We start from the raw sequence: 19380 nt of genomic DNA on the forward strand, positions 1-19380 counted from the left end.
GATGATCTGAAACTTTTAAGTGCAAAAGACTGAGAAATCAGGAAGAGGGCAAACACTTTTTCACACCACTGTATATATGGTACATATATATAATATATAATTAAAAATATATATTTCTATATATAAATATATTATATATATAATATATATGTATATTATATATATATATATACAGTATATAAATATTATTAAACTGCATTTCCTCTTTATGGTATTAGTGAAAAAGCCTTGTTAGTATCAAATTCACTCTGCTTTTTTTCCACATTTTTGCTATAAAAAAAATTCAACATTGTTTCAACATTTTTTGTACATTTTCATCTTGTAATTATGATTTTATTGCCATATTTTGACCTAGCATAACTTTTTCCCAGCCTGATTTTCTAACAATTGCAACTTTATTTTGTTTCTCATAACATTATGACTTTTATGTCATGACTTTTCTACGCTTTCATATGAGTATGAGTGTGAATGGTTGTTTGTCTATATGTGCCCTGTGATTGGCTGGCGACCAGTCCAGGGTGTACCCTGCCTCTCGCCCAAAGACAGCTGGGATAGGCTCCAGCATGCCCCCGAGAATGTCCGGATATTGTTAAATTCTATCTTTAGAATGTGCCACGAGCCAATAAAAAACAGCCGTGGGCCACAAACAGCTCCCTTGGCTGCAACTCCTGAGGTAGTGTGAGGGCACGTCCCACTTCCTGTCCTTTAGCCTGACTGGAAGAGGTGAGCCGGTGCACAGCATGACTGGATGTGTTCCACGTTGCCAAGACTGTAAAGTTATGTAATGTTTTGTGTCATTTCATAAGCGTAATCACTTGTTTCACAAGTTATCAACGCCACCGTGCACAAATTAATAACTGCAATAAACTGGAAATAATCCACAAAGTCAGTAAAACAGCCAACTTTAATAGTTTCTTAAAGGTACGGTACGATGAGGAGTGAAATGTTTCTTCCCGACTGTTCCGTTCCATTGATGTGTTTTTGTCAGGTCCTGTGACCGGGCCTCATTCCCCATTCAGCGGAATTCGACCGGCGACCGTAGCCTGTTTATCCAGCTCAGGTGACCCACCCAGCGACCCAAAGTCCAACTGTCAAAACAATCCCAAAGTCCACTGTGGTCATGCGAGCCACTCGGCTGAGCAGAGTTTTTAGACCGTTTCTTCTTCTTTGACGTTGACAAAATAATAATGGTGGATATCTCTAAGAGTGTTGCAAAAGGTTTCGCTCTCGGGTGTTTATGCGTTGCACGTTTCACCTGCAGGGTCAACGTCAAAAAGTCACAGGACGGAGATAAAAGAGCCTTCAAATATTTGTCAAGTGTGAAATGTGTGCAGAAGTATTTTTTTTTTAGTCAAGAACTTAGTTTATGGCAGTCCTGCAAGTTCGAGTCCTGCCTGTGGACACCTTACCCAGGTCTCAAAAATGCTGCCACCTGCTGGTCGTTCTGAGTATGGCCATGGCCCATTCAAATCCTTCCATCTAAAACAGGGGTCTCAAACACGCGGCCCGCCGGCCAAATGTGGCCCGCAGGACACTAGTTTGAGGCCCCCGCCTTGATATGAACGTTTAATGTTAGTGCGGCCCGCGCAAGTTTGATATGGATGCTGTATGGTATCATGTACCCAGAAAAAATTATTACGTTTGATTAATGTTCATGTTAAAGGTTAAATAACTGTTAATAGTTATCCTCCCTATCCGTGTGGAAGTGGTACGTTTTTGGCTTTTTTAAGTTTAAAGGAAATAACTTGAAGGCTACCGTTTAGGTCGCTAGCTCTCTAGTTTGCGAGTTAGCATGTGTCTCAAGACCCTGCAGTTGCGCAATATGTTGTAAATAAAAAGAGTATAAATGTGACTATAGTCGTGTTTTGTCATGTCTACAGGGCTCTAATAATGCTTTAATTTTAATCTGAAAAAAATAATTTGTCTACCCACCAACTATATGTGGTTTCTTAAGTTTTTATTATTTGTTGTTTTATTATTATTATATTTATTTATTATTGATTGATTGATTTTCTTTATTCTTGATTAGTTTATTTATTTTTCATCTTATTTTGTGTAGAAAAATAGAAATTAAGATATTTGAGAACAGTGGAATGTTTTATCAGAGCTTTTATTGTAGAAAATTGGAACCAAAGCGAAGTTTTAAATGCGTTTTTTTTTGTGTGGGGGGGGGGGGGGGGGGACCTGATGCGGCCCAGTCTCACCCAGACCCAAGCTCCAGTGGCCCCCAAGTAAATTGAGTTTGAGACCCCTGACCTACAGTATATTTCAGGTTCTTTGGTGACTCTTTGGTCTTGCCCATATACTAAAAAAAACAAAAAACAGCTGCCCGGGGGGACAGTATGGGACAATTATGTCCCTCAATCTAATACAAGTTCATGTTTTCTCCCCGTTCCAATAAGCCTGCTAATGGATCGTTCATATCTTTGTCATTTACCAGAGGAGCATAAGATCAAATACATATTTTCGCCACCATAAATTTATGCTTCTTCAAGCAAATGATCATGTTTCTGAGCACAATAGCTTTGGTCATTGTGTTTATTTCAGTCTTCAGCTTATAACAACTTCTGGGTACCATAAACATGGAAAACAAAACAAACTTTAAAAAGAGATTTTTGGTGCAAAAAGTGTATTTTGCTGGCCAACACCAGGAAATGTTAAAAAAAAAAACCAAAACAAAACACACCAACAACAAGGAGCCAAGCTTTTAATAGAAATCCTCGCTTGCACAAACATGTGAAACGTTCCCGTCGATCATCAAGCTAGAAACTTTAAAATCAGTTCAACAGTTATTAATAATTCTACAAATTGAATACAAAAGCTTTAGCTTTAGCTTTGTCATACACACTTTGTTTCAGGGAGAATGGCTTTTCATGTGCTCAGTAGTTTTTGGTGAAATGCACGACTGTAAAAACACCCATTGCCAAATGCCTTTATATCCTTTTTTTTAAAGAAATATATATATTTATTATATATAAAATACTGTTTCATTCATAAAAGCCTTACTCTGTACAAAATCTGTGTTTGTATGTGAGTGAGTGAAAGCAAACTAATGCTCGGTGTGGAGTCAGGCCCTAAACATTGACAATAAAAGGTGTTTTACACAATATACACATTTATTACTTACAAAAGAAAGAATGCAGAGTTAGTGGGGCGGGCTGCAGCCGGGTTAGTACCACCACATGTCACAACGGACGTAGAAATACAAGGGAAAGGTACAATTAAAAAGTTGTCTAAATTTGAATAAAAAAAAAAGGCCGTCAGTGCATCTCTCATCTTGGATGTCCCGAAGTCAAAAGTGCCGATTTGGTTACCATGGAGAGCATCCTCCAACCAATCCTTGTGGATCAAAAATAAGAAAATAAAAGCTTGTGTGTAGGAAAGGCTATGTGACTACAAGAGGGATGAAAAATGTTTGCTGTCACACATTCATCATGGCACCATTTTTTCTCTGCTCTCATTTTGAGGTACTTCTTAGGAAAAAGAAAGCAAAAAAAAGGTTTATTGACGTCACTTTGTTATGTTTTTGAAGCTGTGTTGCACAGTAGCACCATTGTTTTTTGTAGTACCATTGGAATTCCACCTCTGCCGCCACACCCACTGTCACCTTCATCCCCCTGCCCCCCCTCCCCCAAACCAATCAGCCGTCTCCACTCATCAGTCCCTTGCTTGGGTGCAGGTGGTGTGCCTGTGAGTTGCTGTGTGCCGTTACGTCCTCTTCATGCAGACCACGCAGCGGCTGACGCGCGTCCGCAGGTTGCCCGCCTTCAGCGTCTCTGACTGGGGCTTACTGTGAGCGTCAAGGTCAGAGTGGGGAGTGTCAAGGAAAAACCTCGGAATAATATATGTTATCTGTTATGTTCTTTAACTACCTGAACATGTCGCCTTCATCCACGGTGGCCAGCCAGAAACTGTAGGAGTTGCCGTAGTAGTTGCACGTCCCTCTGCCGTGGCACTCAATGAAGGGGGCGCTGCGGAACTCCTCCAGACAGGAACCAGGGGAGGCTAGAGCCTGGCCGGAGCCTTCGGCGCCGGCGCTGGTGTGCTGCAAAGTGTAAGGAAGGAAGAGGTGTTCATTCCGGATGCTCATTAGAAATCCGTATGTCCGTGACGCCGTACCATCATGAAAGAGTAGCCTATCCACAGAGCTTCCCAGTTGGCGGGACAGTTGGGAATCTGGATGGTTTGGCTGTGGACTGCGATCACCATGGCCGGGGCTTCACACACGGAGCACCTGGATGCACAAAAAGAGAAAGCATCAGTCATCTGCGCTCCTGTCCTGTGCATGCATGTGTCCTAACCGGCTGATGAAAGGTTTGATGCTCTCTCCAGTGATGGGCGCCATGGACATGGGCATGGGTTCGGGTGTGGACAGCCAGTAGGAGTAGTCGTTACGGGAGGCGAAGTTACACACGTTGTTGATGTTACAGAACATGAAAGGCATGGTGCTGAAGCGACGTAAACAGCTGCCCGCCGTACCTGGAGCACACGGCAGGGAAAGATCAGACACGTGCGGCACTACCAGGACATCCTGGAGGTGAGGTCTTTACCGAGGTCCTGGCCGTGTGCCCTCTCATTGCCCTGCACGTACAGCAGGGAGTAGCCATCATATATCAGGTTAGTGCCGATGGGACAGCTCGGTATTTCTTGGATCTGGCTATGTCGGGTGATGAGGAAGCCGTGGGCTGCCGACCCCGATCCCGGTAACCCGGGAGGACCCTGCGGACCGTCAGAACCAGGAGGACCCGCGTAGCCACGCTGACCTGGGATCAGAAGACACCATGAGCAGCTGTCAAACTGTTTGACAAGCCGCTTAATATTGAGGCAGGGTCAAAACTCACCAGGCTGACCGGCGGGTCCGTTGTCTCCCTTCCTTCCAGGTGGGCCACTGAAGCCAGGGGGACCCTCTGGACCGGGATCCCCTGGTTCACCTGGTGAACCTGAGACCCAAAAGAACAACATTCTCTTATTATCACCGCATCCCTTTGGAATTTCAATGAAGACGTTTCCCAAACTAACCTGAAAGCCCCTCACGTCCAGGAGAGCCCGGCAGCCCTCGAGCACCAGGCTGGCCCGGACCACCAGGAGGTCCACGCTCTCCCTTTATCAGGCTAGGGGGCGGAGAAACGCCGGGGTCACCAGGAGGGCCTGGAGCACAAAGAATAAAAAAAAAAAAGCTTTACACCAGCATGTAATGCCATAGAAGGTTGAGCTTTTAACCTTTATTGTGAGACTTTACCTGGAGGTCCAAAATCTCCAGGATCACCAGGAAGGCCAGATGCACCTGGAAGTCCCGGATCTCCTTTTGGACCTGATGAAGAAACAAACATTCAGAACTTAGTTTGATTCATCTGAGAGATGAGAAGAAGATCGGCACTTGAACATACCAGGGAATCCGGGAACGCCAGGCAGACCAATGTCGCCCTTAGAACCAGGAATACCCGAAGAGCCACTTGGACCCTGGTGGGAGAGGTCCAAACAGTTACATCATCAGGTCGTAAGTCGTTCTTTTTTTTATTCACTCAATTCTTACCGGGAATCCTGGAACACCGGGGTCTCCTTTCTGTCCGGTGAAGCCTGGCTGACCAGGAGCACCTGGAATACCCTTCTCTCCCCTCACGCCGCCACTTCCTGGGGGTCCACGAGGACCCTGCGGGCCAGGCGCACCTTCATACACAAATAGCAAAGGTCAGTGATAAAGCAAGTCTGAAGTTCTCCATTCCCTGAAGGTACAAAATGTATTTAGCTCTTCCTAATGAGGGAACACAGGTAGGGACCCATCTTTACAACAACATAACATGTTTCGTTCTGTATATCATTTTCAACATTCAACATCCCCAAATCATCAAAACCTTCAAACCTGCAGGACCTAGGATTCCCAGAATTCCAGGATTAAGTGGTTGCGGGTTGTCAGGAAACAAAAAAAGAAGAAGTTTAGACAGAAAACAAGCGTAAATTCTTACTTAAACATGTTTTAGGGTCAGTCTCCTGAGAGGGGCGCTTTGGGGAACTGTTCTTTTATATCATGTTTCTGGGGAAGGTGAACGCCTCACAGCTAGGAGATCCGAGTGTGGAGTTTGCATGTTTTCCCCGTGCATACGTAGGTTTTCTCTGGGTACTCCGGTTTCCTCCCACATTCCAAAAACATGCTAGGTTAATTGGCCACTCCAAATTGTCCATAGGTATGAATGTGAGTGTGAATGGTTGTTTGACTATATGTGCCCTGTGATTGGCTGGCCACCAGTCCAGGGTGTACCCCGCCTCTCGCCCAAAGACAGCTGGGATAGGCTCCAGCATACCCGTGACCCTCATGAGGATAAGCAGAATAGAAAATGGATGGACTTTTTAAAGTAGTTTGCGCAACACTGATTATGATACATTACAATGTGATACCACATGTCGCCCGAAGATAGCTGGGATAGGCTCCAGCACCCCCGCAACCCTCATGAGGATAAGCGGTAGAAAATTAATGAATGAAACCGTAACTGTAAATAAGGACTTTTTAAAGTCGACCAGTCCAGGGTGTACCCCACCTCTAACCCAAAGACAGCTGGGATAGGCTCCAGCACCCCCGCGACCCTCGTGAGGATAAGTGGTAGAAAATGAATGAATGAATGTATGTTAAACACTATGTTACCCCTTTCAGGAGAGTGACCCTGTAAGATTCCCTCTATGATGGCGTCCAGAATATGCCAATGTGGAAATACATTCAGGATTTTTGGAGGCTACCAGAAACACCACTACAGAGTGAACATCCCAAAAATGCATACATTCAGGGGTGTCCAAACTTTTTAGACCGAGGGCCGCATTAAAAAAAAAAAATTTTAATCAAACATTACGCTTTGATATTCTGCACTGTGCTGAAACCAAACTGATGCTAAGCTATATGAAGAACATGGCCCCCGGGGGGCACATTGAACACCCCTGCATTGAGTAAAACTAGGGATGCACTGCATGCATTCTGTGGGTTGTTTTTGCAAACAGTGCCACCTATTGACTACATGCTGTGCTGCTGGTTATTTTAATGGCTGCAGTCTCCTTTGCCAGTCGGCCAATGGCTACAGTGCTGACCAGTCAGTGCATCCGACACATCGTGAATTAAGTGAGGTGACACAAAGTACAAAATGATGATTCCTTTTTCCAGGTGAGTTAGTGGCACATCACAGTATCAGTACATGTGTATTTGATCAGGTGACAACCCCACTGAGCACCCCAAACATGTCTGAGAAGGTGCTTACTTGTTAAAGGTGCATGACCGTTACCATCAGTGTGCATGGAAAAGGGAAAGTGGAGGAGTCGTTAGCGAGGACCACAATTGGAGGGAAAAAAAGGTGATTTGCGAGCTTCTCCTCGAGCGGATCACAGTGGTAAATTAAAGTTCCAACAGTGAATGTGAGGAAAAACGTGCAGTAAAACTCTGGACGCCGTCCATCTGACCTGAAGGACCTGTGGTGGGTGGCGACGGTGGCGTTGTTGGCGAGCGTCATGGCAGGGATGTCACGCCACAGGAAATGGAGGCAAATTGTCACAGCAAAAACCAAAACAACCCAAAAGAAATGCCTTGAAGCTAACATCATGAATAGAGCATTCTGAAGAAGTCACATCCACCATGCACATTGTGGTGATGATTGGAGGAAGAAAACACGCTCAGGACAGCAAAGCCAGACGAAAACCTCAACATGCGAGCCAATTAGCAAGGTCCAAAATGCTCTTCTCATTTGCAATCATTTCATCAGAAAATGAGTGACTAAATTAAGCTCAGAGAGGTTGTCGGGTGGCGTCTGGCTGGGTTCCACTGGATCCAACACAACAGAAACAAAAAGTGGACATTCGTATATCACAAAGGAGACAAAAACAAATGTGTGACTCTGGGAAGACCAGTACAACCATGAAAGCGTGATAACAACTGGACACAAGTGATGGTAAACCCGTGCTCTTTGTCATACTGGTAAGGTGACTGAACTGAAGACGGTGGATTGGTGAAAGGGTGTTCCATGCAAATCAATCACAAAAGCATCCACATTAAAGTGACAGTGCTTTGCTGCAGGTTGCTGCCTGGTTTAGTAGACATTTAAAGTAGATACTGTATGCACCAGTGGTGGGGCCAGACATTTTTCATTGGGGTGGCCATGGTGAGACCACGTAGCTCTGCCACTGGTGGGGTGGCCGGAGAGTGGCAAATGGCCACCATTGGCCACCACGTTGCTCTGCCACTGGTGGGGTGGCCAGACAGTGGCAAATGGCCACCATTGGCCACCATGTAGCTCCACCACTGGTGGGGTGGCCAGACAGTGGCAAATGGCCGCCATTGGCCACCATGTAGCTCTGCCACTGGTGGGGTGGTCAGACAATGACAAATGGCCACCATTGGCCACCGCATAGCTACGCCACTGGTGGGGTGGCCGGAGAGTGGCAAATGGCCACCATGTAGCTCCACCACTGGTGGGGTGGCCAGACAGTGGCAAATGGCCGCCATTGGCCACCACGTAGCTACGCCACTGGTGGGGTGGCCGTAGAGTGGCAAATGGCCACCCTTGGGCACCAGGTAGCTCCGCCACTGGTACATACTAAAGGTGACTAATTGAAAAGTCAATGTTGTCTAAAAATAACTAGTACATATCTATACATATAGTCTATATCTATATAGTATATATAAGATATATATCAATATCTTTATTTTGACATAGTCAGCAGGCTCTCACCACCAGTCTCTTTACCAAAACCAGCCAGCAATTCCTGGTAGTTGATCTACAGTGAGTAGACCACATCTCAGATGCCTACCTGCTCTTCCTGGTGGGCCAGGGGGTCCAGTTAATCCTTTGGGGCCCTGTAGTGCCAGACCTGGAGGTCCTGGAGGGCCGATTGTACCTGGAGAGCCAGGAAGGCCTGGAAAGCCGCCCTCTCCTTTTGGACCTGGGAAGCCGGGAGAGCCCGATGGGCCAGGCAGACCGGGGTCTCCCTTGGCACCTTTATGAGAAAGGGAGAAGTGCATTAACATCACGGGTGTGGGTTTGTGTGTATGTAAAAAAAAAAAAAGTGATAACGAACCTGGGCTTCCTGGAAATCCTGCTGGTCCTGGTTCTCCATAGCCTGGGAGTCCTACAATTAAACAGGAAAGAAAAATCATTTAAAAAACAGTCCATCCCTTTCAGGGAATCTGTTTAAATTCTACCTGGCTCTCCCTTGACTCCAGCCGGCCCTGGGATCCCGTCCCGACCTGCTTGACCCTTTTCTCCTGGCAATCCGGGAGATCCTGTTCTTCCAGGCTCTCCTGGTCTACCAGGAGCTCCAGTCAAGCCAGGGGCACCGGGCCCACCATCAAGACCCTTTGGACCAGGAATACCAGGAGAACCTGGCAAGAGAGGAGAAGAACATGAAACCTTTTTTCTATTTGGGTCAAAATTGTAAGCTCATTACCTTGAAATCCAGGGAGACCAGGGTCCCCTTTTCCACCTGGTCCTCCAGGTAATCCTGGTAGACCTGGTAATCCTGGAGTTCCTTTTGGCCCTGGCCCTCCTGGGAACCCTGGCTGTCCTGGTTCACCCTGCAAGATTCCTCAGTTTCATTTCAGCTTGCAGTTTTCACTTTGCTTTTTGAAATCTGCAGAGTGTCCTGTTTGTCTGGTCTCTACCTTGACTCCAGGTTGTCCCGGTGGTCCAACTCCAGCAGAACCTGGTTCACCTTTGGGTCCCGCGAAACCAGGGGCTCCAGGCTGCCCTGGCGAACCGGGGCGACCTGGCTGGCCTGGTGTACCCTTTTGCCCGGATGGTCCTGTGAAAATTATGACAGCACATGAAGAACCGCATGGGAGTACTTAAAGTAAAGGAAGTGATCAGGGTTTTGAAACTCAACCTGGAAATCCCATTTCGCCCATGCTGCCTTTAAGTCCTGGAGCTCCAGGACCACCAGGGCCTCCTGGGATGCCAGGATCTCCCTTTAGTCCTATCCACAAAAGAAACAAAGTGTTTATAACAATGTTTGCTTGTATGCTCCATTTTGTAGTTCATACTATAAACCCATACCTGATGGTCCAGGAAGTCCGGGCCGTCCATCTGATCCTGGAAGTCCTGGGTCACCAGGGACACCAAGGGTACCCTTTTGACCTGGAAAACCTGGTGCACCTGTTAAGAAAATAGGTGTTATTGTTATTGCATGGTTTGACACGACAAAATTGTGGGGGTCCTCCTCGTTTATAAAATACAAGAGTACAACAGTTAAAAGGACCCCCGGTCAGGAAATTCTAAATACTTTGTGACATAAAAAAAACACACATTTACAAGGACAACAAAACATTTAAATAGACATGAAAAAATAGTGTAAGTAAAGCTGAAAGCTAATTTGGCTATATACTGGATATATTGTATATGATGTAAAAGGATAAAGTATAAAGGATAAAGAGTCAAAGCCCCCTCTTTAGGCTCGGGTTCCATACTGAGGCTGCGCAGTCTCACCTGGTACTCCAGGTTCTCCTTTGTCACCTTTCGAGGATAAAGGTGGTGGGCTGTATCCAGGAGGACCAATGTCACCCCTCTCTCCTTTAGGTCCAGGAGAGCCAGGGACGCCATCTCTACCAGGAAATCCAGGCTCACCTGAAGAAAATTTTACATTAATATTTACATTTAATATACATGCAGCACAATACTAGACACAGTTACACATATTGTATTTGGTCATATGGCAAATGATCCCTCCATTTAGCGTCATGTAAATACCTTTCAGTCCAGGACCACCAGGTCCACCAGGGCCACCAGGTCCTCCAGAAGGTCCGGGAGGCCCCATGGTACCCATATCTCCTTTGGAACCTTATACCAAAAAGGAAAAAAGGAATGCTCATGACTTCTACCAATAACCTGTACTAGCTTATCTTGTGACAACTGCAATATTACCTGGTAATCCAGGAAGGCCATCCCGTCCAGGCCCTCCAGGGGGTCCTGGTGGGCCGACTGATCCTGGGGAACCAGGGAAACCAGGACTTCCTCTGTCTCCTGGCAGACCTGGGATATCTAACCCTGGGGGGCCGGGGTCTCCCTTTGCTCCGTTGGCTCCTGGGAATCCTGCAGGTGTGATAAGTTTATATTGCACATATGTATCAACATGTGAAGACCAATGGCATTGTCAAGAAGTTCTGTGTTCTTCACCAGGTGGACCCATTGGGCCTGGGATCCCAGGGGGCCCTGGTGGGCCGAGTGAGCCACCTGTGGGGGTCCCTGGTGGGCCACGAGCACCGGGGAGACCAGGTGTTCCAGGTTCACCTTGAAATACAAGACAGTATACACAAGTGAGCCGGGTGTCTGTTGGTTTCTTAACTGATTTTATTTACAAGCCATACATGAACGGCCGTACCTTTAGATCCTGGTCCACCATCAAATCCAGACCGGCCTGGTGAGCCTGGGCCACCAGGGAAACCGGAATCTCCTTTGGGTCCATATGTACCTTTAGCTCCAGGTACGCCTGGTAAACCTGGAGGACCTGGGAGTCCAAAGCCAGGTTCACCCTGTCACAAATGCCAAACAGGCAAAGAGAACATTCAAGGATGAAACTCATCTGTGGATTTGAAAATCGATAAGTTACAAATGATCTCTTAGTACCTTTGCCCCAGGAAATCCAGGTTGTCCAGGGAGGCCGTCTAATCCTGGTCGACCAGGTCCTCCAGGAGCTCCTGGTTGGCCAGGAATACCAGGGAATCCTCAAAATGAAAAACAGATGACAATGTTATTTATTTATTTTTTAATTTATTGTGCACCACGGACAAAGTAAAGGAAAAAACAATGTTCTCACCTTTAACTCCAGCGGGTCCTGGAAGTCCAATACCAGGAAGTCCAGGTTCACCCTTTGCGCCTGGTATTCCAGGGAAACCAGGCTGGCCAGGCTGACCTGGGTTACCTAAGAAATGCAGTATACTGTAAATTCCGGTGTATAAGCCACACTGGGGTGTGTAAGCCATATGTGAATACATCATAAAATGGCATACTATGAAGCCCACAGGAGTCAGCTCTTTATTTGACAGTAGCTAATCATGAGCTATGAAACATTGGAAAATTGGAAATTGCAGGAGGCCATTGTTCATTACTCACAGTGTCATCTTACATAGGACACTAAACTCATCACACAGCAATTTAACACTCAAAAGGTATGCCTGATAACTGCCTGATATACTTTCTGTGTGGCTTGTCCTCAGATGAATGCGTTGCTCAGATGCAATGCATCGTGGGAAAAGAGTTGTTTCGTTTCCATTTTAAACTTATATCAGTCTATCAGGTGTACCTTTTGAGTGTTAAGTTGCTGTCTGATGAGCTGAGCATTCTGTTATATACACTTTGAGGCTTTGTTCGAAACCGCATACTTACCTACTACTCATACTAACTCTTTGAGTATGCAGTGTGTCTACACTGGCAGTATGCGATTTCGGCTCGGGTAGGAGCGCAATGCATTGTGGGTTATCAAGTAGTATGCTGTAGTGTAAACGCTTTGCATACTGTCTGATGGATTGGGTATGCAGTATGGAGTGTGCATAGTATGGGCGTGGAAGTATGTAGTAGTTAGTATGCGGTTTTGAACACAGCCAGAGTTCGTTGTGAATGCACTGATAAAAGAAAGAGCAACCAATTCCTAACTAACTCGCATGTGGTACAGTATTTAACCACACCACTGTACAAGCCGGAGAAACAAGTAGTGCCTTATACACCGGAATTTACAGTATTAACACATGCTTCATTCGTGGAATGGAACTGTCAAATAACAAGGTACAAACCTGGTGCACCAGAGAGTCCTGGTTCACCATCCTGGCCTCGGGGACCCGGCAGTCCTTTTTCTGCCACCGTCAAGCCTGGCTCACCTTTGGCACCTGAGAGAACACAAGTAAAAGTTGGAAGATTCGGAATAGATGTTGTTGATGAAGTACTTGCAAGTGAAAAGATTGTCATACCAGGAGCTCCAGGACCTCCAGGCCTTCCTGAAACACCCTGGATACCCTTTTCTCCAGGAGGTCCCTGAGGTCCGAAGCCAGGGGGTCCTGGGGGACCCCGGTCTCCTGGAATCCCAGGAGCACCTGCTTCACCAGGAGTACCTCGCTCCCCTTTCACCTGTAGAGATCCCTGTTGGATGCAACAAAATGAGTATTGTTCATGAAGTGGATGCTGCAGAAATGATTGGACCATGGCCACTGACTGAAGCTCCTTTGGGTCCCGGAAGACCAGGCTGCCCATCCCGACCAGGACGTCCATCTAATCCTGGAAGACCAGGCGCTCCAGGAAATCCAGTGTCACCCTTCTCACCCCTTCCACCAGGGACAGAGATGGCATCACCGGGGTCTCCCTTTTCTCCAGGGAATCCTGGAGGACCTTGAGAACCGGGGACACCCTGAAAAACACATAGCAGTGACAGAAACCAGAAGAACCTTGAAAAAGATTCTTAAAATATCTAATATAAATAATATCGTAGAAAGTCCTGCTTGGCTTGAGTTTGGTGAAAGAACTTACGGGTTGTCCAGTTGAACCAGGTGATCCAGGGAATCCTCGTTCTCCTTTGATACCTGGGCCACCAGGACTTCCTGATGGAGCAAAATTTTTAATACTGAACCTTAAGTATTTAGTGTTTGCATTTGCCTTCAACTTTTAGTAACTTTTAGTAGTGCCTCATGGTTTGAATTCATGTTGTTACCTGGGAATCCAGGTTGTCCTGCAGGTCCTGGGGGTCCAGGGATGCCAGTTGTGCCACTAAAGCAGTTGACACAGGTGTCACCCTTTTCACCTGAAATGATGAGAAGTCATATTTTTTATGTTTTGTTTTTCTCTACATCCATCAATATAGTTGCAGCATTTCACCTTTCTGGCCTGCCTCTCCTGGGTACCCCCTCTCTCCTGTCAGGCCAGGACGCCCAGGATCACCAGGAACGCAGTTTTGTCCTCCAGTGGAAAAGCCTGGAGGTCCGGGTGGCCCTTGTGTTCCTGGCAGCCCAGGGCCGCCTGGGCGGCCTGGAGGACCTGGAAGAGAAAGGCCAGGGCTGCCAGTATCTCCCTTTTGGCCTCTCTCTCCTGGAAATCCTGGGGGTCCAGGTGCTCCACCACCACCACCACCACCTGGAATTCCTGGAGGCCCTTGAGGTCCTGTTAAACCTGTCCAAGGACAAAAATGGAGGATAATGACTATGATTCTTGAAACTGTTGATATTTAATTTGTTAATTCTCCACGGAGCATGCATGGTTTTTCCACTAATGAGGATAAGCGGCAGAAAATATGGATGGATGGATGTTCTCCATGTACCCGCTGGTCCTCTCTCTCCTTTGAGGCCGGGTGATCCAGGGAATCCGGGCTCCCCTTTTGGACCAACTTGTCCTCCTGTCTGTCCACCAATCACCTGGTAGAACAAAGAGCAACAAGGTGCGTTCAAGGCAGGAGATGTTTCCCTTAACTGATCAGTTCATATACAGTGGTACTTGGTTAACATCTAACCGTGTTTTTTGGTTAACATCCAAAATTATTGCAACATTTTTTCCTTGGTTTGTGTTTGCTTGCTTGGCTAGCAAAATGTCTTGTGATTTGTTCAACCTAGCAATACTTGCATGTAATCGTGCAATGCATTGTGGGCCACAGGCGTCATTTGTAGAGCAACAATGTTTAGATCAGAGCTGCTGCTGCCAGAGAGAGATACACAACTTTAACATTAACATTATTATGCTATGTACACTATATTACATAAGTCAAATTTCATAGCAGCATGTTTTTTTGGTGAACAAATTGCTGTTATATGGTTGTTGCCCTTTTTTTGTCCAAGTGTGTCCACTATCGGTAAAATTACGTTAAATGTTCATTTCTCCATTTCACACATCATATTTGTGGCATTGTTATATGAACGTAAGACTGCAAGTAAAAAAGCCTATAACAGACCTCTCTGCATAGATTTTATGTGGCCCGAATGCAGCTGTCCATTATTTTTGCTTAGTTTTATATTGTCTATAAAATGTATTTTATATTAAAATTCTTGTGCGTCTGAAATTGTATAAACATTATTTTCTATGGTAAAACTTGCCTTGGTTAGAGTCTGTTTTGGTTTGAGTCAGACCTCTGGAACGGATTAATACCAAGGCCCCACTGTATCAGTTAATAAATGATGGTTTGCTCTTTTATTTGTTTGAAAGTAGTTTTATGCGTAAAAAGAAGTTTAGGTGACATACCACTCCTGGTGGGCCTGGGTATCCACGATCTCCTTTTAGACCCTTTCAAGGAAAGCAGCATTCCATTTGATCATCTCTTTAAGATCCCTGTTCAATCATTTACAAAGAAAAAGTGAATCTTACTCTCTCTCCATCCCTTCCTGGAGGGCCTGGCAAGCCCGACTCCCCTTTGAGTCCCTAACAGCAGGAAACCAAATCATTATAATCAAATTCTTATTATTAGTCAGATATGTCATAGAATCACTTTTACTGGACTCACAAGGAAGCCTGGTTGGCCAGGGTCACCGTCTTTGCCTGGTTTTCCCTGAAAAAAGAAAAAGAAAAGAAAAAACAAGAGAAATTTTAAAATGAAAAAAATGTGATTTTGATGGATTTCAGCATTTTAAAAAACTTACGCGTTTTCCTGCCTCTCCTGGTTCTCCCTTTTCTCCTTTCTGGCCACCAGGGAAGCCCTACCAACACAAACACACAACCACCCCCCCAAAATATGAACAAATTCATCAATATTCTGACTGACCTGAATGCCATTTTGATATAATGGCAAACAAATGCTAACAGTCACTTACAGGAGGTCCTGGATAGCCTGGATCACCTGGGGGGCCGGGAAGTCCAGGGTCACCCTTGAGCAAAAAGAGGGTCATGAATTGCAGATGCAGGCTATCTTGCAGTGCTTCTAAATTATTTTGTATCATGGATGCATGGATCGTGCTGAATGCAGAGAAGCAAAGAGCCCAGAGGGAGGCTGACGTCATAGCAGCGCACCAAGGAATGCCTTGCTTGGACACAATAAATTATGGACAAGATTAAAATAGTTGTTTTTCTTATTCTAAACTTGTATTGGTACGTCTATATTTCTTTGCTACCTTTTGAGTGTTAAGTTGCTGCATGATGAATTAAGCACAGTTTGTAAGAATCTTAGTAGCTCTTTATACAGCGGAATTTACAGTATTAAGGAATGCTTCGTTTATTAAATGAAATTGTCCAATAAAACACAGTGGTATGGTATACAGTATGTCTACGGGAGTCTCTGTGTTGTTGTTTTTTTTTGCTCTGTGACAACTGCCTTGAGTAAATTGAGTACTTGATTCACTTCAGTGAGTGACTCGTGCAGCTCACTACTGTAATTTTCCGTGTCTATGCCAGTACTTTTTTCTCACACGTTGAACCCTGAACCTTGATGCAGCTTCAGTAGTAGTGAAGTGGACACTAACATCACCTTTTGAAGTCTTATGAAGCGATCATTTTTTGAGCTGACAAATCTTCAGTAAATTGGATGAAGTGTAGAATTACTACAGCTTATGTTCGGGTGCCTGGAAAATGGGGCGTATGGATGAGTATTGTAGTGATCAGTGATGCCACAGTTACTAAGAAAAAGTCATCAGATTACTGACTACTGATTACTGAATTAAAAAGTAACTTAGTTACTTTACAGACTAATTTATTTTGAAAGTAAATTAAGTAAGTTACATTAGTAGTTACTTAACAGCGGCTGCCTGCAACGTCCTTTCAACCGGTCTATTATATGAAACTATTTTTATTGGTGCAACCTCAGCAAAGGTCTTAATTGAACTTGAAGTTGAAAGTTGGCTTTTATTTGCTGAAAAAGAGTGTAGCGTTGGGTGTGGTGTGTTGTTCCAAGCTGCTGTTTTGTGTGTGGACACTGGAGGGCAGTCAGGTCCAGCTTGCGGGTTGGAGCGGGCGTTTGGAAGAAAAGATAGTAGAACAAGAGTACTAAGGAAGTACTGCTGTGTGTTCACATGGGTAGCTAGGTCTGCCGGCAGGACAGTTAGTGCCTTATGTTGTTTTTGAAAATAAACCGCCAACTGAATGCAGCCATCCTGACTACCGTTATTCAGCCGCCGCTACAATAGTAACGCAGAGTGACTGTGGCTAAGTAACTTAAATTTCAAAAAGTTTATGCAAGAGTCACTGGTCGTTATACGCTGTGCTCACATATGTTAAATAAAGAAAGTAACTGGCCATTTATACAGTCGGGTAAAGAGGTATGGGAAATGCCCAATGTATAGTTTTCTGTTTCTGAGGTACTTTCTGTATTTCCCATTTTCATGAACACTTTTGAGGTCCAACAATATTTTAATTTAGGTTTAGTGTAACTTTTGCTTGTTGTTGGTCACCTTCCAGCTGTTCTTATTTGGCTCCACTTGATGAGAGAGACAGATTCAGCAGCCACCTTTCTCAGCGTTTTTTTGGTTGTTTCCTGAACTTTTTTGCATTAGTGATGGACTATTTTAGTAATAACCTTTCCTAAATCACTGTTTGAACAATTTTTCATGTTCGCTATTGGAATGAACCGGTGTTCAGGCAGTGCAATTCAATCTAGTAGCATACTGCAGGCTACTTGGAAGCATCTTAACAGGGTGGAGATTGCGTTGTTGACATCAAATGAATTATTGAATAAACACACCCTATTGGACTCACTTGGTGTAAGAACGCTGATAGACATGTGGTGGCAATTTACAACAGTATAAGAAGGGTATTAAATGTGTTTGTAAAATGTAACATTTCAGTGTGTTAGAACTCAATCGCTGCAATCAATCAGATTAATTTAATAATTTGAGAGTTGATTTTTGTATTTGCTATACAGGATGAGAGGCCGCAAATGTTTGATACCCTCTAGTGCAGGGGTGGGCAAACTTTTTGACTGGCGGGCCACATTGATATGACAAAATTTACGGGGGGGGCAGACTATATATTTTACACGTAACAGTCCACCTGGTATTATTGTATCTGTAAAATTGTCATGCAATCTGCTATTATTATTTATTATTTTATATTTATATTTAAATATTTAAAAAATAATAAAATATTATAATAATTACAATAAAATTAAAATAATAATAATTATATTATTATTATGTAAAATATGCAAATATAACAATAATATTATATATAATTAATATAATAATTAGCATTAATATAATAATTATAATAATCATAATATTTATAATAATTATAATAATCTAATAATAATAATAATTATTATTATTATTATTATTATGTGCTTGTGTCCCTTTTTTCAGGAGCTCTTTGTAAACAACAGACCATGTCAAAAAACGAAATTGATAAAACCATCAAAAGGTTGGCTCAGGCCATGATGCCAGGTTGTATGTTGAGTTTAAATGAAATACTTTGGAAAGATTGGGCGGGCCGTATTCAAACACTTGGCGGGCCGGATGTGGCCCCCGGGCCGTAGTTTGCTCACCCCTGCTCTAGTGGCTGAAGTGAATATTGCGGCCTGAAGCTTTGCAAGCTGCAGATGCTGCTCTCTGGTGGAGAGGACTCAGGGTGGCAAGGTTTTCATGCTTCATGTTAAGCTGTTAATTTGTAACGTGTAATTTGTAACCAGTTGAATTCTAGAAATAATTTACAGACATTTCAAACATTCTAGGATGCTGAAATGAAGTCGTACAACTGAGTATCCTGCTGTGAGAGTACTGTCAAAGCCTCTGAGCTAGTTTTTACCTTGTCTCCTCTCTGGATCTCTGTCTCAGTTGGCCTCTTCTGTTCCCCAACTTGTCCAGGAGGCCCAGCAGGTCCTGGTAAGCCAGGTTCACCCTGCATTCACACCCAAATGTGTACAGAATCAGATGAATGAAAGGCATGAAAAGCACACAGTGGACAGTACCTTCTCTCCTTTGGGTCCCTGGAAGTTCAGTCCCATGTTTCCCTGTTTCACCAAACAGAGAAGCATCAGCAGGCAAAATACTTCCCATGGAAATAATAGTGTGAGCTTACCTTAGGTCCAGGAGGACCAGGAGGACCGGGACGACCCTGCAACACAACAGAACAATGAGCCTCACCTCAACCAGATGTGAAGTTCATGATGAAGTGGCCTTTACCTCAGTGCCTCTTGGTCCAGGAGGACCGAGTGGACCTTGATACCCAGGAGGTCCTGGAGCACCCTGAGACATTTACAAACAGAATTATAGTTGGGTCTATCTCTCCTCAATTGAATCAATAAAGCACAAAGTAGACTTACGGGAACGCCTGGCAGTCCGGGGAGCCCCAAAGCTCCTTTCTCCCCAAAACGATTAGTCGAGATCACGTCACCTGGATCACCCTTTTGAGGAACATTTTCAATGTGAGGAGGAGCATGTTTGGGTCTCCTTGGTCAGTCAACTAATATTTAAAAAGGACTTACCTTGGGTCCAGGAAGACCGGGTGGACCCTATGGAAGGAGAACATG

The 19380-nt window shown here is 44.6% G+C and overlaps 1 protein-coding gene across 1 annotated transcript in view; it reads right to left on the reverse strand.

Moving 5' to 3' along the window:
* Positions 1-2524: 2524 nt before the first annotated feature.
* col4a5 (collagen, type IV, alpha 5 (Alport syndrome)) overlaps positions 2525-19380 on the reverse strand; it is a 33165-nt gene continuing 16309 nt past the window's right edge. Inside the window, exons 8-49 of the mRNA XM_058066378.2 lie at positions 19336-19362; positions 19174-19254; positions 19034-19096; positions 18930-18965; positions 18820-18861; positions 18657-18749; positions 15740-15793; positions 15569-15625; positions 15433-15477; positions 15297-15350; positions 15174-15215; positions 14263-14356; positions 13824-14114; positions 13660-13749; positions 13479-13549; positions 13168-13359; positions 12926-13094; positions 12752-12844; positions 11779-11883; positions 11589-11686; positions 11344-11494; positions 11139-11252; positions 10887-11054; positions 10713-10802; positions 10452-10589; positions 10023-10121; positions 9853-9942; positions 9632-9771; positions 9418-9544; positions 9173-9352; positions 9049-9099; positions 8782-8967; positions 5534-5667; positions 5388-5460; positions 5240-5311; positions 5020-5148; positions 4842-4940; positions 4551-4763; positions 4302-4479; positions 4120-4234; positions 3873-4045; positions 2525-3790 (exon numbers count right to left, since the gene is read on the reverse strand). Coding sequence (XP_057922361.2) covers positions 3709-3790; positions 3873-4045; positions 4120-4234; positions 4302-4479; positions 4551-4763; positions 4842-4940; positions 5020-5148; positions 5240-5311; positions 5388-5460; positions 5534-5667; positions 8782-8967; positions 9049-9099; positions 9173-9352; positions 9418-9544; positions 9632-9771; positions 9853-9942; positions 10023-10121; positions 10452-10589; positions 10713-10802; positions 10887-11054; positions 11139-11252; positions 11344-11494; positions 11589-11686; positions 11779-11883; positions 12752-12844; positions 12926-13094; positions 13168-13359; positions 13479-13549; positions 13660-13749; positions 13824-14114; positions 14263-14356; positions 15174-15215; positions 15297-15350; positions 15433-15477; positions 15569-15625; positions 15740-15793; positions 18657-18749; positions 18820-18861; positions 18930-18965; positions 19034-19096; positions 19174-19254; positions 19336-19362 — 4599 coding nt within the window. The 3' untranslated portion in view covers positions 2525-3708. The remainder of the gene's footprint in view (positions 3791-3872; positions 4046-4119; positions 4235-4301; positions 4480-4550; positions 4764-4841; positions 4941-5019; positions 5149-5239; positions 5312-5387; positions 5461-5533; positions 5668-8781; positions 8968-9048; positions 9100-9172; positions 9353-9417; positions 9545-9631; positions 9772-9852; positions 9943-10022; positions 10122-10451; positions 10590-10712; positions 10803-10886; positions 11055-11138; positions 11253-11343; positions 11495-11588; positions 11687-11778; positions 11884-12751; positions 12845-12925; positions 13095-13167; positions 13360-13478; positions 13550-13659; positions 13750-13823; positions 14115-14262; positions 14357-15173; positions 15216-15296; positions 15351-15432; positions 15478-15568; positions 15626-15739; positions 15794-18656; positions 18750-18819; positions 18862-18929; positions 18966-19033; positions 19097-19173; positions 19255-19335; positions 19363-19380) is intronic.

Source organism: Doryrhamphus excisus, linkage group LG2 (assembly GCF_037039965.1).
Source record: "Doryrhamphus excisus strain RoL-2023G ecotype Guam linkage group LG2, RoL_Dexc_Guam_v1.1, whole genome shotgun sequence".
Classification (NCBI taxonomy): Eukaryota; Metazoa; Chordata; class Actinopteri; order Syngnathiformes; family Syngnathidae; genus Doryrhamphus; species Doryrhamphus excisus.